The sequence below is a fragment of the Charadrius vociferus genome, unplaced genomic scaffold, assembly GCF_000708025.1.
Source record: "Charadrius vociferus isolate BGI_N301 unplaced genomic scaffold, ASM70802v2 scaffold1339, whole genome shotgun sequence".
In the NCBI taxonomy this organism is placed as follows: domain Eukaryota; kingdom Metazoa; phylum Chordata; class Aves; order Charadriiformes; family Charadriidae; genus Charadrius; species Charadrius vociferus.
In genome coordinates, this window is record NW_009650216.1 from 319,758 (window position 1) to 337,205 (window position 17,448).

The 17,448-nt window shown below is 44.3% G+C and overlaps 1 protein-coding gene across 1 annotated transcript in view; it reads right to left on the reverse strand.

Annotated features, from left to right (window-relative positions):
- Positions 1–17,448, reverse strand: part of ANTXR1 (anthrax toxin receptor 1) — a gene marked incomplete at its 3' end in the record, with an annotated part of 107,201 nt that overhangs the window by 54,106 nt on the left and 35,647 nt on the right. The window contains exons 11-12 of the mRNA XM_009892974.1: positions 10,638–10,707; positions 10,268–10,346 (exon numbers count right to left, since the gene is read on the reverse strand). Of these exons, the coding sequence (XP_009891276.1) occupies positions 10,268–10,346; positions 10,638–10,707 (149 nt within the window). The remainder of the gene's footprint in view (positions 1–10,267; positions 10,347–10,637; positions 10,708–17,448) is intronic.

Consider the following 17,448-nt stretch of genomic DNA (forward strand, 5'->3'; position numbering starts at 1 on the left):
GTGCTCCTTTTAGGTCCAATCCGTACACACGCTTGCCCTAAAGTTCCTATTCTGAAACAGCCATCTCTTGTCCCCCAACACTTGTAGCTAAACAAAACCTTTGAGGTGAAACCTAGGCAGTTATTTTGGTTTCCATTTGTGCCTGAAGGCAGTTGCTTAATAAGAAGTATGTTAAATCCATTTCAGGAGGTGAATAGCAACTGGAATAATAGCAGACAAAATTCTGTGGAATTAGACTTTGTCATAACAGCAACCATTTATGGCTTGATTTGAGTTTACTTCTTTGCAAGGCAGGAGAGGAAGGAAAACAGCATGCTGCAGCTCTGGAACGTCTTCCCTCTGTGCCCGTCTATGAGATTCGTAGCATTAAAGAAGCACTTTAAAAAAAAAAAAAAAAAAAAAAAAAAAAAAAAAAAAAAAAGGAGGGGGAGGGGGTCTCGGGAGCACCTTCCTTGAGCTTCCCCTCACGTAGCCCACCCCCAGATGGAACAGGAGAAGTTCCACACAGGCCATTACAGGCGGCTCGCCATGAGTCTGACAAGGTTAAGAGCATGCCAGCGTGACCGGAACCCACACAACAAGACGCATTTGGGATAAGTTTCCTTCTGAAAATCAGTTTAAATTGAAATCACATTTTCAACGGAAAAAACATTTCAATAAAATAAAACATTGTTTCAAACACACTGTTTCAAAGTGCTCTGTTTCAACTTAAATGTTAAACGGGATTTCACTATTAGAGGTGTACACGCGTGCCGAGATTATAGTGCTGAAATTAGCTACAAAATATGTGCTGTCCCAGGAAAAAAGTCTGCATATCCACAAACTATTTCGATGTTTCCAAATTAAAACTTTTCAAAACTTCCATTCTGTGATTCTGCCCCCAACCCCAATTTATTGGTCTCTTTTGTGAATCCCTACTTTCCAAACCATAGGAACACTTTGTTAGTGTTGCCCGCCACGCTTAAGGGTATTATAAAACAGCCCATGTAGCAATATTAGAGTGAAATAATCTCTGCACATTTAACTCTTTCAGGTGACCTGTGTTAGCACAGACATTCACTGCCTATTATATTTGCAGCATAAAGCGTTTAAGAGCAATTTCTTTTAGAAACAACACTGAAATCATATGCCCTGGAGTTCCCACAGAGCAATACCTCAACTAATAATATACAGGTCAAGTGCCTAGGAAAGTGCTCGTTACATTTACTCTACAGTTTAATAAAGCCTCTATTGATACAATAGTGAATGTACTTTAATTGCCTGCAGACTTAGGAACACTGATAACTAGCAGAGCCTTAGTTGTGCAGCCCAGAACAAAGTCACAATTGAAAAACCCTACTTTAGCACTGAATTACATTCCTTCCAATTAAAAAAAAAAAAAAAAAAGCAACCTTCAATGAAGGGCATCATTAGTTTTTACTACAAGCCTGCAGTGCTTTCTTGATTTTCTAACATTTTCTTTCTCCATATTTAAACATCAAATCCATCCGCTATTGTTTAACTCAAAGGTGCAAATTCCTGCAGTCTTTCAAACAGCCACAGGAAGAAAACCGGGCTACCTAGATGTAGTATAGCTGTGCCAGTACCCACCTCCTTTTGTCAAATGCAAAACCTGTCAAGGTTAAGAGACCAAGTTCTCTTTTTTAGATGACTTCAATGGCTCCTGCACCCTTGCAACTGGAGGGACTGTTTCTTTCCAGAATAGTAGGCTGTTCCCCACCTGTCACCTCACCGATCGTCCCGAGCCATTTATTAATGGTGTGCCCTCTCTGTGGGGCACAATATTAATAAGCAGATATCTTGGTGTGCCCTCTCTGTGGATGGGCAATACTATTTTTCATTCAAAGGTTTTGCTGACTGCACACCCCAGACTGAGGATTACTGGCTGGCTTCTGGTAAAGCTGCTCACAGTGGCTGGGTTTATTTAGGGCACAATAACTGCTTTATTGTTAGATAACCAGTTCTCTGATCTGCCTATGCAAGACCTTCCCTTGCCCCGAGTTGCTGTCAGGTGCAATAACCCACAGGTGCAATAACCCATTAACTTCCATACGTGTAGTCTCAAGAAGCCCCTTTTCCACAGCCAAGGACTGGCTTGGTCCAACCGGTAACCAGCACCTCTCCTCTGGTTTCCAAAATCTGAGATCCTATCCAGGAGCGTGGAAGGGCTAACGGCCCAGCAGCATGCTTAACCACCTTGAGACCCTCCCATCCAAGAGTGGTTTTGGAGCACCAGCATCTCAGGTAAGCCAGGGCTGGTATCTACTGGCACTGGGTAGGATGCTAGCTTACAGGAGCAAGCCCAGTTTGGCGGCTGCAGATGCCTCCCAAATGCAGTTGCTTCCCCAAACTGCCATGTCCTTTTTCAGCTGAAAGGCACCCCTTGTTACAAGCATAATTCCCCTAGCACTCCCCCTGAAGGAAGAGGGTGTGACAGAGGAAGACATCCATCGTGAACTGGATACACACGGCAAATAAAAATGAGTTTCAACCAATGCTAGTCTCAGGCAAGTCTAATATCCTGCCACAGAACTGTTCTCCCAGCCCACGTGTGGTTACCTCCATTGTCTCACCTTCTTGCAAAGAAGCATCACGTGTTTCTCACCAGGGGATACAGGGAGTATAGGAATAGCACCTAGTGATGCTCTCAGCTCTTCCGACCAGGAAGACCTGTTTTACACTGTCACTGCAGCCCTGCAGTTTTCACCTCCCTTCCAGTTTTGAGTCTGAGAGTTACTAGTGCAAGAGGTCATTAGTGGTTTTTCCTCTTCTGGGAGCATTTTAGAAAATGAACAAAGACTTACTTTAATTCCCATCCTGGCTTCTCTCCGAGATGCTCTCTTTTTGCAGTGAAGAACTTGGCAGCAGCCCTCCAGTCGGCAGAGCAGGACTGACTTCCCACCTCTAAACACTGCCTTGTAAATTATTTCCTTTATTGGACATTCCCTTTCCTGACAATGCTTGGTGTGCAACCTCCTCTGTGCACATCTGCACACGTACACATTCATAAAGCAGCATTTAATGCTTTCTCCCTCTTTCACTTCTTCAAACTAACATGGGAAGAGGAGTAAATCCCTTTTTAAGGGCCTCCCAACTCCACCAGCCATTACTTGCAAATTCTTCTTCAAGCAGTGGGAACACCACTGCAGCGTACCCTCCCCAGGCATTAACAGGTGCAAATGAAAGCAATGCACACTCTGCTCATGTCACAAAAGCCCAATATGGGGCAACTTCCCATAGGAAATTGGTGGTGGTATACTGAGACTAATAGCTGAGGAAGAAGAAATACTACATTTTTTATGGTCTTAACACTAGTGGGAGCTGAGGATGCTCAGTTCTCATTGCATTGGTGGTTCTATGCCTTATATTATTGCTGTTACAAGATGGGGTTTTTATGTTTAGCAGAGTAAACTATAGTTCTTGGTGTCTTCAAGTATCAAAGGTCCACTGATGTCAGCAGTAGATTGAAACTACTTTTTAAACTCTCATAATTATCTGCCGCCCAATGAAGATATTGTGGTCTGTCAGATAAAAGGTAGAAAGTGTGCAACCACATGATAACACCAGTAGCAATGTACGTTATCAACTTCCAGACTGGGACTGAAGGCTACATTAATCATTATTTTCTGCCTTAATGTCTCTTTTGTAAATACAGGCATGTTTAAAAAAAAAAAAAAAGTATTAGAAGCTAAGGGAAAGGAAACCGATCATGGCAACGAGAATTCAGTCTTTCATGGCATGTGAAAACAGACCATTTAGGTACTGTAAAGTCACACCTAAATGTGTCCAATTGTTTCTGAAGTCCTTATAGTAATCACTGAGAGCTTTATTCAGTTACTGGGCACTTTTGGGCTCTGCTAGCGTACTGCACAGATACCTCTGCAACGGAGACCAAAGGTACCTCGTTTACCTGCAACACAGACAGCCCAACCCGCCCCGGGATGGAGCCTTTCTGAGGCACTGGAAAGCTGAGAACGCTGGGCTGACAGCAAGAGCATTCTGACACTGGAAGTAAATAGCCTTGCTGCAAGGTGTTAGTAGTATCTGGGGGCAGGATCTGTCTTCTGTGGTTACACAGCACCTGGAGCAACTCAGATCCACAAGTGTGACTGCAGTACAAAGGCAAGGTAAGCGGGAATAGCAGCAGAATGGGGCTTGGGGTGGGGGGCTGGGGGTGTTGCCCCACTGGAGGGGCCTCTATCTAATTTGAGTCAAGCAACAGAGACAGATAATGGCAAGTTCTAACTAAACAGTATTTATAATCAAAATAGCTCCTTGACACTCAGAACTGGAGGAGCCAGTTGCTAAACAGAGGCCCAGAATTCATCCACAAGCCTCCTAGAGAATGCTTTCAAGGGTAGTCTCCTCCTGAAATCTCAGTCCAACCAGTCACAACCGATTCCAAGGGTTGGAGAGAGGGCTTTAAATCCACATTGGATTCTACAGAGAAGGGACTACCTCATCCAGAAGATCACAGGGGAACAAGCCCAGCTTCTCTCCAAGTACCGTGATGCCACAGCCCGAATGACATTTCTGTAGAAGGAACGCCCTGCCCCTGCATGCGCCTGGTCTTTGCAGGCTTCAGTATTCAGGGCTGCCATTTAGCACCTTCTGCCAGCAGCAGAGGTCACCTGGATGTCCCTGCATGGTTTTGCTCTCTTGTGCTTAGGTAATGCAGTAACAATGCAGCCTCGGTGCCCTCTGTATGGAAGGGCAGATTCCTTCCCCTGTGGGGAACTTTCAAGTGAAAGAAAAACATTATTTAAAAGGTACGGATATTGAAAAACCAACTTCAGAGAAACAAATTAGTAACTCTCTGAGACAAGCAAGCCAGGAGACAAATTCATCAAATACTTCCAAGCCAGCTGAGCTTTGTCATACTGGAGATGCTGGCATCTTATCCCCCAGCTAAGCATATAAACAGCACGCTGTCTCCAAACCTTAAGAACACTCTCGTTCCAGCCATTCCCCTGTTCTCTTGGGGTAGCTGCCAGTGGTCACATAGCCCGGGCCAAAGAACACCCTAAATTACACTCAGGACAACCCTGTCTTAGTTTAACTGGGTAATACGTAAGTTGGTGGGGAGCAGGATTAAACTCCTGTCTGCAGCCCCTGATTTACACAGTGTTACCCTCTTGCTTCTGAAATAAACCCAGCCACTGTGAGCAGCTTTACCAGAAGCCAGCCAGTAATCCTCAGTCTGGGGTGTGCAGTCAGCAAAACCTTTGAATGAAAAATAGTATTGGCCATCCACAGAGAGGGCACAAGCAGGCTCGATACTGACATGCAGGATCGTTCTGCCCTAAGCCAGAGGGTTTCATCTGCATTCCATAATTTAATAAAACAAATGCTTTGCCCAACCACAAGAGCTCCTGTGTCTGGCCCATTTTTGACAGATAAATGGAAATCACTGCATTCCTCCAACAAAAAAAAACCCTTTTTGTCCTCAGAGCTCCTTACGGACATACGGCTCCCCAAGGCTGCCGCAGGCACCCTGCCAGGGTGAGCAGGACACAGCCCTCCCAATTTCCACCCCCACCCCCCCAAAGTACATGACTCTTCTTGCTCTGCACCACATAGGGATCTGTCAGAATGTATGCTGCAGCCCCTAACCACCTGTGGGGACGTGATTAACTGGGGTAGGTGTGCTTTATCATCTCAAGGCAGCGGGTGCAATACCCTGGTCTCTCTCCAGCACGCCTTTGCTTTCCACCCCTGACAGACAGATATATGCTCTGACACTTGGGGGCATCTGGCATTGTCCAGACAAGTTTCCCATTAGACTTTAGAGCCACCAAAACCAGCAGAAAGCCAAGATGGCAACAAACCACAACAAAAGCACAATTTCTGAGAAACTAACATGAGGGTGGGAGAGGGTGTCACATTCACCAAAACAAACAAATCTCTTCAAAAAAACAAATATCTTCAAAAAAATCTCTTCTACTAACCTGGTACTATCTTTTTTCTTTCTTTCACTCTCCTTTGAGGTAAAGACTACAGTCTGAAAACTGAGCAATCCCATGCGGTTCCACAGTCAATGTTTTTTACCATCTCCAGAAAGTGACGATTCCACCTTTACCTAGAGGCCCCTGCATGAGATCAGGGAGTCAAGCTTTGTTCTGACTGATACTTCTTTACGCATCAGATAGACCTTGCATTTGGAGTTTCATTTGTTAGCTAATGTGCCTGAGCAAATTCCGGACTGATATTTATCACAAGGGTTTTAAAAGGGCCTCCCATGTGCAATTGACTCTTGCCTCTAAAAACTCATATTGAAAGTCCCGAGGAAGAAAAACAAAATAAAATCCCCAAAGACATCCTATGGACTGTTTCGTACCTCCGGCTTGAAAGTAACTGGGCCAACTGAGATTCTGCTTTAAATGCAGAGTTTGCTCCTCCTGATTCAGCTGAGATCGCTTTTATGTGACTGCAAGTGTTCCCAGAATGTACTTTAAAATGGAAATGCTGGACAATCCTTTGCAACAAAAGCATCTTTACAAGTCTCTCCCATACCTTCTTCTGTTTTCTTTCATTAAATGAAAAATCAATTACCTTTCAAGAGAGAGGAGAGAATTGCATCAAAGAACCAGGGAACCTGGAGGCTCACTTTAGAAAACCAACTTTAGGCACTTCTGGCAATTTTATTTTGGGAATCTAGACCAGCAATTCCTTGACTCCCATGGAAGAGGAGGTATAAAAGCATATAGAGTCACACCCGTACTCTGATACTAGAAACTACAAGCAATTGAGCATAAGGCAGAACATAAGAGAACCCATGCAGTTTAATTTCTGACAACCCTTGCACTTTTTTGGGGGCTGCAAGCCTTGAAGCCTGCCACATTTCAGAAAGCAGAAAGCTCGGGAAAACAAGAAGTCCCTCAAAGCACGACAAACAGCTGCAGTCCAGGCAAGTGGATTCCAAAGTGCCCAGGTTAGAAAGCGTAGGTAGAAGCTCTGAGGCTGTTTTAGCTGTACATATGACTTCTTTAAACAAAACAAAAAATCCCAAACCCCAACCAGTGTTCAAAGAGTGAGGTCTAATTTGGTGTTGCCAGATTTGACAGTCGTATCACCTAATGCTGGAAAGTGAGACGTAATTAAGTGTCTCTCAGACTAAGAAGGAGATTAAATCAGTCAGTACGTATGCCTTCATTCCTAACCTTCCAACATTTCCTCCCCCTTGAAATGCTGTAGCAGATTTTATACCTCAAGGGGAAAAAACATCAATAATTACTTTAGTTAGGCAATACGGGCTCAGGCAAAAGCTTTGTCTGTTCCCAGAGGGAGTCAGTTTATACTAGAGGGGCAGGTGCATTATTGCATTCAGAGGCACAAAACAGTGATGTTTCCTAAAGGGGACAAGTGCACAGAACACTTTCTGCCACGCATTCATTTTGAATAGGAAGGCAGCATAGTCTGTGAAAAGCACTTTTAACTGGCAGCCTCACAAAAATGACAGCACTGGGCAAGGCAAAAAAATCCCAGTATCCCATTTTCAGCAGCTGGCACTCGGTGTTAGACAACACAATGTAATAACAGGAGTAACTAAGCGCTCTTCTCTCCCCGCCTCTGGCAATCGCAAGTCAGACCTTGCTGAGTTCCAGCACTGAAGCCGTGATGCACTTCTTGAAAAGGCAAAGGCTTTGATCCCTTGTTTCTTTCCAAAAAGTGACCTGTCTAAGATGAAAAGTGTTTTCTTTCTTCTGGTGTTTTCACTGCACAATAAAACTGACACTCATTTAGCTGCCTCATTCCTAGGAGTCTTTAGATATTAAATAAAGGTCGAGACCCATGCTAGTATAAAATAGCTTTGCCCTGTTAACCTATGAGAAACTGTCCGATTTCTTTACCATGAAAACCTACACTAAAATTTTTGCCAGCTAGGGTGATTAAAAAAAAAAAAAAGCTTATTAGATAGTTCAGTGTCTGGGCTCTATCTGTCCTGATCTTCAAAATACCTACATTCATAACTTAGGAGGCAAAGTCTGACTTTTCTGACTGTTCATTTTTGGTCTTTACTTGCTGGGAATGTAGCTGTCTGCTTCAGCTATATTCTTAATTGAATTTTCTTCCCTGGATAACCTCCAGATAGTCCTTGAAAATGGGTGGTTCGTAGAACAGGACAGGAATTGTTTATAGGAAAAATAAGATATTTGCAGATTATTTACATGTCACATAAGAAAGTTTTGTTGGGAACTACATAAGAAAATAAAGCCATGGTGAAATAAAGAAATGGAAAAGCCCCTTGCTTTGTTCCTTCTCCCATTAAATAGCCATTTCCAAAGAGCGATGTGATTGGGGTTCAAGACATTCACATCGAAGTGGGTGTGGGGCTGCCATGTAACATCACTGCCGACTGCTATCTGGGAAGCTTTTTGAAAATGACACTCCAGACCTCTTTCCAAACCTGATTGTTTCTGTAATATAGCACAGAGAGGAAACCCAAAGCACTGACCGCTAGTTTGCACACATGGAAGAAATCCTTAATTTTTTTCCTGCTTGTTACCATCACTTCATTCCGTAGCTTCAGCTGCAGATCTTCAAACAGACCTAACTTGCAGGTCTGAAGTCAATTAAACAAGTCATTTGGTGCACATTTTGTATACGGGTATTTCCAGGGCTGGAGCCCTTATACCCTAAATTAAAGAAGGGACTGTAGTCTCAGTAAACAGTTTCATCTTTAAAAAGAACTTGAAAAAATAAACACTACTACAAAGACAAAATGCCTGTTTACCCAGGAGAAACTTCCTTGATTAGTAAAGCCTGTGATAAAGTTTTCAAAGCAGCCACTGAATGTCGCTGCGTTTAGGTTTGGATGTAAAATCTGGATTTGAACTCTGGCTGCTTAGCTGCACTGCAAATCCAGTTTTGCAGTCTGGAGGCATCAGAGTAGTAGGCACTGCCATGAAGCATAGGCATGTTTGAAAGTTACCTTACACCTATTAAAACAATAGGAAAGGAACAAATATTTCACCTCCTGTAATCTAGAAATAACAACTCCATCCCCAGAAGAAAGCATATCGGGAAGGAATAATTTTTCTCTAAGAATTCTTTCCCAGATCTTGCCTCATATGAGCAAAACATAGGAAAATATTCCTGTAATTTGCTGACAACATGCAGATACATTTTTGCCAGTGAGCAAAGAGAACTTAAACCAAAAAATTAACTAATAAATTCCCTTCTTTTAAGGCATAAAGAAGTCTTTGTAAGTTTTGGAATATAACCCCTCATGGAAGCTCTGAAAACTGTGTCTCCATACAATCTTGTCCTTGTTGAACAAGCATGAAGATCAAGTGACACAAAAGACTTTTCTCATTTTGAGCATCAGCCTTTGTGGAACACAGAAGACTGCTGGTAATCCGATGTTACACAATTTAGCCTGTCACTTAGTCTGTATGGAAACACAATGTGCTTTTACCGGACAGGCAGAAAAGCCGGCCATAGACAGTCTTTCTGGTGAGACTACTCTGGCCTCTCAAAAAATAGTTTAATGTCAGTACACGGGAGAAGTAAAGCCTCAGTCATTCCCTGTACAGACGATAGGTTTTCCCACAGATGAATAAAGCTGAATACACTGAATCATGAGGACTGCTCTGAACTCAAGGTGAATTCCTCCACTTCCTCCTTTAGTGCAAGTCATTTCATGCTCTATTCCCAACAGGCATGACTCAGCAGAAACAGCATCTTCAGCAATACCATGAATTATAACTGGTTTCATCGTCCTTTGCCTGATTCCACCAGACTGAGTGCAGCAAGTCACTACTAGCAACAAAGGACGGCAGCTATAAGCCAGCTACTTCAGTGGAGAATCTCCCAATTATTTTTTTTTGGCAACCATACTGATTTCCAGACAAAGGGTGTGAGCACAACTGCCGTATGCCTTTCACAACGAGCAGCACCGTTGCTGTAGAGGAAACAGAGTAGCTAACGAAGCCAGCAGACTTGCTTCTTGTTCTCTGTGCAGTAGACAAGCGGGCATAGACACCTCCAGACCACTGGCCTCTAGTCCTGTTCTGGTCTGCATCCCACAGCAGACACATAGTCTGAAGTGTTTACTGAAGACTCAAGAGCTTTATTACATTATGGCACATGTGATACACAAAATGTCATATTACGGCCCTCACAAGCCCACCATTACAAGAGGGAAACAGGTCCTTCGCACAGCAGGCTTACTCGACTTAGAAGCCCTAATACCACTGTAACAAGCATCTAGTGTTAAGTACCACCATCCTACTGAACCATTTTGGGCACATGAATCGCAACTTACACAGTGTGTGCTGGAGATGATGACGGAGCTAGAGATGAAGCTCAGACCGTCGTTCATACTGACTTGAAGAGCTGCTTCCCTGAAAAAAAACCCACAAGAAACAAGTCAGGCCAGCTAGTCCACAACCCTCTACTAGATAACATCCTCTGGAACCTGGGCTCCTGATGCACAGAAAAGCCTTTTTTTACAGGTTAATTCACCCTGCTGGTGCTCTCTCCCCCGTGCTCCAATGCACAGCTGCCAATTAACCCAACAAGCACAAGAGAATGTCAGAATTAGATACCTATAAGAACAAAAGAATATAGTCAGATGACACAGACTCATTTTCCCACAGGCAAAGTAAATATTTGAGTTAAAAGATAAAACATACATGCCAACTTCTTGTAGCACAGGTGCTGGGCAGAGTAAGTAGGTATCTTCCACTACAAACGGCTTCTCATCTGGAAAAAAGAAATATTGGGATTAGCTGGTCAGTAATACAGGCCTTAAAGACCAAGTTTAAATAATGTTTTTCCTTGTGCTTGATACATAAACAAAATCAAACCCTGTATGAGGGATAGGAGGCTACTGCACAGCAGTTGTTCCGAGGTAACTGTAGGCCTGCTTTTAGTCCATAGACTTACAGACTAAATACAACGTAAGGGCAGATGCACCACGGGGGGATGTGGGTAATTCCACACCTTGCATTTACCCCCTCCCCCTGAAAGATGGGGAAGTGTGGCACCTGACCCTTTTTTTTCCATTTCTTTGTAAAGCCTTTGTGAAAACTGTCTTGTTTTCAGGCTGCCACAGCTCTCTATCATTCTCACCGTGAAACATCATTCCACAAAGTCCCCTTTTGCTACCGCTCCTACAAAAGAGCTGAGGTGTACCTGACCCCCACAGAGCCAACTGCCCCAGGGCAATCGGAAGCCCTGCACCCATATTTTGCACGCAGCACCCTCACCATTCCTACAGCTGCTGTGTGCTCTTGAAATCAATCATGCTGCACATCTGAGCCACAACACAACCAAAGATACAAAGCTATTTGGCTGGTCAGAGTCCTACATACACATCACATACACATATACATCACTACATACTGCACAGTGGAAGAGACCTTCTTTCTATGTGGCCAAGTTGAAACAGGACTACAATTCATCACCACCTTGCTTTGCTACTCGACATACAGACAGCAAAGCCAGGGTCTCTAACCATCTCAAGCCTCTTCACAACTGCATAGTGCACTTAATTACCTTCCCAGAGTGCACATAACACCGGCAACGTGGAAGCAAGGTTAGTGTGTTCCATGCATCACTGACAGCAACAGGGAATGGAAAGAAGAAGGTGTAAAAGTTTAACCAAATTGTTTAGCAATCTATTGAAGAGTTGAGCTAATCTGACTGTCTGGTCTTTTGTTTTTGAGGAAACTTGTGCAAGTTACAATTCCATTTAAGGTGCCAGTGGAAAGAGGAAAAGCCATGAAGAGACACAAGCCAAAGAGAATGTGGCAACCTCCTCTGAAGTAATTTCTGCATCAGCTGTGCGCCTTGTTCGTTCTTCACTTGGCTGCTGAGATAAAGTTGTTCCCATGGATGGTGTCTAATAATGATAAGGGCAGTAGAGCACTACTGATCCTGGCCCCATTCTCAGGGGTTAACTCAGCAGGGCTCACTCAGAAACAGGGTCACGCAGCACATTTTACTGCAGTGGATGAGGCATAAGAGATACAGACTGCAAGACTTTGTCCCCTCATGCAGAAGCAGTGCTCACCGAGTCAAACATTCTTTCCCAGATATTCCTAAAGGAGAGGATTCCACTGAATACAAAATTTTAGAAAGCAGTAATATTGCTCTAGTAATTCCCATCACACATTATAATCCTTATTTCATACCGGTGTATTTCTTTGCTTTGGCAGCAATATAAAAGATTATTTCCTGAGGCAGGTTAGGAGATGTTTAGTTTTTACACTCCATTAAAAAAAAATGAAATGGTAATGAAAAGTTGTAGCCTTCCCTGAAGTTTTCTTTCTGTTTCCAGCTTCCAGCAAATCCCATGCCTATATATACAACACTTGAATTTTTGGGTTACCCACAGTAGTTATTTTGTTAAGGGCTGTTGGACACAGGCAAACAGCTGAGCGTGAAACATTTCAGCCAGCCATATGGTTTTCACAGACAGGCTTCACTTCTGCATCACGGCTCACCTACTGAGAGCAGTCTGCAAGCTTCTGCGATCCCTCTAGATCCCTGCTCCTGCTGTTGGTCTGGAAAGTACCATATTATCGGTGTTTTCCCACAGCCTCAGTACAAGAACACATACGAACATTTCCACTACGCTAAACGTTAGGAGCGGATGTGTTCGGCACAAGGTATTGCTTTGCTAGCCCCATACTGTCTGGAAGATTACTTCCTCACTAAAAGAGAGGTGGACAGGCAACAGGCATTTCAAGACTGCAATGCAGTGATACAACGCACATCCCTCGCTTCCTACTGCCTGCAGCACAGGCACTGGATTTATGGTGAGTTTGCATCACGTACAGACACTCAGTTTTGCAATGCAGTTACCAAACCAGAGCAGCAGCATTTCCCGCTTTGCACAAGCAAGGCAGCCGCACAGTGGTGGCGAATCTGGTCCTACAGTTTGGTTCTCACCCTGATTTATGAAGATACCATTAACTCCCATAAATTTATGACATTGTCTCAGTGCACACATGCCAAGAGAATCAAGACCAATGTTTTGTTTTCTCCTTTGCTAGCACTGGCAGCTAAGGCCAAAGAATTCTCCATGCCAGCATGCACTAAAAAGCTGGCTTAATTTTGCAAGTCCTTTTACTTAGATCTCATTAGCTTTTTGTTTCTCTTTCTCTCCCTTCCCACCCCTAACTTGCATTAAAGCCTATGCCTCTCTTGAAAGTTTATCAGACTCCGAGTCCCAGGAGGGAACTCATGGCCGGCCAGGCTGGCTACAGGGAGAGATTATTTTGTTTGGAGAATGTTTGTGTTTCACCACAAAAATGAGTGACTATTTTCCTTTGCTCTAAACAAAAGAAGATCCATTTGGTTTGCATAACTCTGGCCATCTGACTCCTTCCTGGAAAACTTACACAGGGAAACCAAACAAAACAACACTTCTCATCTGCTATTGCATCTGTATCTGCAGGATGCATTTGAAAGAACGCCGCTTTTCTCATCTGCTACAGAAAAAGCTTGCTGTATTCCTGTGCAGTAAGAGATGGGCCCGAACGCTCCCAAACTCTAGATCTCGCGCCAACATCTGAATTTTGTGGTTTGGACTCCTCTCAGCTAACAATACTCGTGGAAGCGCTGTGGAAGGCGGTGGGCGGAGCGCTCGACTTGATGTCGCTGACTCTGCTGCCCAGGAAGTGATTTCTGTTCTCGCTCGGCCGCTAGCAGGCTGTGTAACTGCGAAGAAATCACTTTGCCTCCTTTCCCAATTTTATAGAAAGGATGCTCAGGCCTTGATCGCATCTCAGACAGCAATCGGGGCAGAGCTTGGACATCTTTAGGAAACGTTGCAATGCCTCACATTTGAGAAAGCCCGCCCACAATAATGGGCACAATTTTCTCCTTACCTATGCACCTCTCTAATCACTCCATCAAGCAAAATAAGGGTCTCACTGAATCACAGAATCTTCAGAGTTGGAAGGGACCTCTAGAGATCATCTAGTCCCACTCACCTGCTAAAGCAGGATTGCCCAGAGCACATTACTCAGGACTGCATCCGGGCGGGTTTGGAAAATCTCCAGAGAAGGGGACTCCACCCCCTCCCTGGGCAGCCTGTGCCACTGCTCTGTCACCCCAACCGTAAAGAAGTTTTTCCGTGTGTTGGAACGGAACTTCCTATGTTCCAACTTGTGCCCATTGCCCCTCGTCCTGTCACTGGGAACCACCGGGAAGAGTCTGGCTCCATCCTCCTCCAACCCACCCTTTAGATACTTGTAAGCCGTAATAAGGTCTCCCCTCAGCCTTCTCTTCTCCAGGCTAAAGAGTCCCAGCGCTCTCAGCCTTTCCTCATACGGGAGATGCTCCAATCCCTCAATCATCCTGGTTGCCCTTGTCCCTCCTGAAGCTCCCTGTCCCTCCTGAACTGGGGAGCCCAAAACTGGACACAGTATTCCAGTTGTGGCCTCACCAGTGCCGAGTAGAGGAGGAGAATGACCACCCTCGAACTACTGGTCACACTCTTCCCTATGCAGCCCAGGATGCCATTGGCCTTTTTGGCGACAAGGGCACATTGCTGGCTCATGGATAATTTACTGTCTAGCAGGACCCCCAGATCCCTCTCCTCAGAGCTACTTCCCAGCAGGTCCATCCCCAACCTATATTGGTGCCTAGCATAATAACCCCCCCACAGGACACTGCACCCATGGGCAACTAAAACTTAGGAGTAGTCAGTTGTGAGGCAGAAACCATTCAGAGCAGTTTGCAGGAATGGAGAAGGGTCAAACATCTCACAAGAATACATCTGTTTTCTGTGGATGCCCTTTTAACAAGGTACTTTCGACTGCTCAGATTCCTGTAATTCGCTACCCAGCATTCCTACACCTTTTAACAACTATCTGTAGCCTGTAAAATCTATTATTCCCAGCAATAGTGAATAGTTTCTTTTGCCATTAGTAGGGTGTAACCTTTTGGCAAGCCAGGACTTGGAGTACTTCCCAACCATAATAATAAAAGCCTCAATATATGCATGATGTTTTAACACAGAGGAGCAAACGTCAATAAAAGAGAGGTACAAAAACCCAAAGAAGGTGACCAAGACAGATCATAGTACTTTCTTTTAGCCATATCACCAAGCTAAACTTAGCAGCCTTTCCTTTGGTTAACGGTTCATCCAAGAACCGACTGGCATACTGAAAACTGACTGCAAAGATTCTTTACAGAAGGGTTTAAGAAAGCACAACATTTTCAAATTGCCACCACAACATCGCAAGTGCTGATTGTTGGACTCGCAGTATCAGCAATATTGTAGTCCAGAAAAGGCTGCAAAAGCCATTTGCCAAGCTTCCCATGTATCACAGGCTAACAATTTCCTTCTGTTATCCCTGTATTTATGATTTGCGTTCAGCTAAAGTACATCTCAGAAAACGCTTTGACCTGGTCTTCTGTTACTACAGGAGAGAAGACTCTGGTCTAGTGCAGCCAAATTGGGGGTGGGACTCTGGCTGCTCTCATGTAAGACTCCCTCAGGAAAAGCTGTGCTAAGGCGGCTGTTCTCTTCTGTAGCTCAGCCCACTGGAGATGGGTAGCCCTGAGCCATCGTGAGCCTGAGCACTTCCATTGTCCCTCTGTCACTTCAGATGAGACAAAATACCTCCATAATTCTCGGCACCGCCTACCAAAGCACAATCTCTGTTCATCCTGGCTGAAGACTCCTCTTATGCCACTCCTTGTGACAACTCTGCAAGCAAAGTTTTTATTTCAAACCCATTTTGTGGGGAGATGGGAATGTAGGAAGACACTGGAACACTTTCTGAGCTAGAGAAACTGCCAAGGAAAAAGACCCATAAATAAAAAATGTTTTGTTAATGCTGTAATGAAAACCACACTGAGATCACGCTATAATCACTCTTTGTGTAGGGACACATGACCTTTGAATGCCAAAGCCATTCAGAGCAGAGTTAGGGGCTGGGGGGAAGAGACAGATAAGCACAGAATGATGATATCACATTCATAACAATCTCTAGATGGAGAGAAAGGATCTAGAAAGAATCACTTTTTTTCTGATGGGTTCATTGTGCATACAATTCCTTCCAACAAGCACACATAGCTTCTAGAACTTGGCAAAGTTCTACTACTCTATTAATTTACTCATGCTCACAACTGGCAGCCCAGGAGAGCAGCACATGCTGCAGTACAAGTCATGCCCAGGCAGGGGTCTTGGTCCAGCACTGCAACAGCTCCACTCCAGTCTCAGAGCTGTTACCATAAGCTCTGTCGTGCTTATTTACAAAGATATACTAACATCACAGTGAGAGACCATCTTGGTCCCCCAGCAGCATCCAGTGAGCTTGGGAAAGCGCTCCACATTGCGCAGAGATTCTCCTCCTCGCTCAGCCCAGGTTTTCCTGACTGCTCTGTGCTTGTTCCTCCACACTTGGCCTGGACACCTGCAGGGAAGTCTGCTGGAGGTAAACGCACAGGAATCCTGATTTAAGAGTTCCTACACTGCAATTTGTTGGAGGCTTGGAGAGCATCTGAGGGAAGTGTGACTGTCAAGCAATGCCTTGGGCCACCCCTCAAAATAGGATGCCAAGCTCACCTTGGTGTATGTTTTCACCTAGGAAAAATTAGAGGCATATATTGTGTCCTTCATAAAGGTCACACACCCAGAAACACCTGATGGAGTTTGTCCACAGTGATAGACATTCTCTAGTACCACAGTGGAAATAGGGAAAAGCTACTATAAGAAAATGAAGGGGAAAGATTCAGTGGAGGGTTAAAGTGGCATGATCAAGGGGGAAAATTGGGGATTAGAGACTCAAACTGCAAAGTAAAATATTCCTGTGCTAAGAGTGACCAGGCTGTGAGAAAGTAAAGAAACTACCACAAAAGAAGTGGTACCTCACTACCAGGAAAAAGGAAAGATGGGGAAAATGGAGAAAGCTGCTTGGCTTTAGAAACAGAAGGCATTTTTTAGAAGGCATTTGCTGGGCAGTTTTGGGATACAGTTCCCTAGACAGCTCACTCTTCGCTGGTACCTGGCCAAGTCCTGCTCCCACTGTCTTTGCCTCATTTTCCCTCACTTCTGGTACTTGGTGCTGAAAAAGAATCTGGCCACTTTGTGCAAATGATCAGTTTTGGCCAAGCATCCAGAGCATTCACTAGAGTGCAAAAGATACAGCCCCACCTTTGCTGTGGTGCATGCTGGTTCCCTACCCATCTTTCATCTCTCTAATCGGTTTTAAATTGCCTAGGACAGAGCTCGCCTCTATGCCTAGAACTGTCTTTGCTGGATCCTGCACAATCTGGGCAGACAAAGACATTTTAGCACCACAAAGCAGTCATAAGTCACTGCACTGGATAATTACTTTTAACTCTGTGCAGTCTGAAACCAATTCTCCTAGGTCCTGCTGCTGGCAGAAAACACCCTGCTGTTGAACATGCATCTGATTACAGTTCTGCTCAGCCAAATATTCTTCATGGTTTCTACAGATGTTCCTTTTTTTTATCCCATAG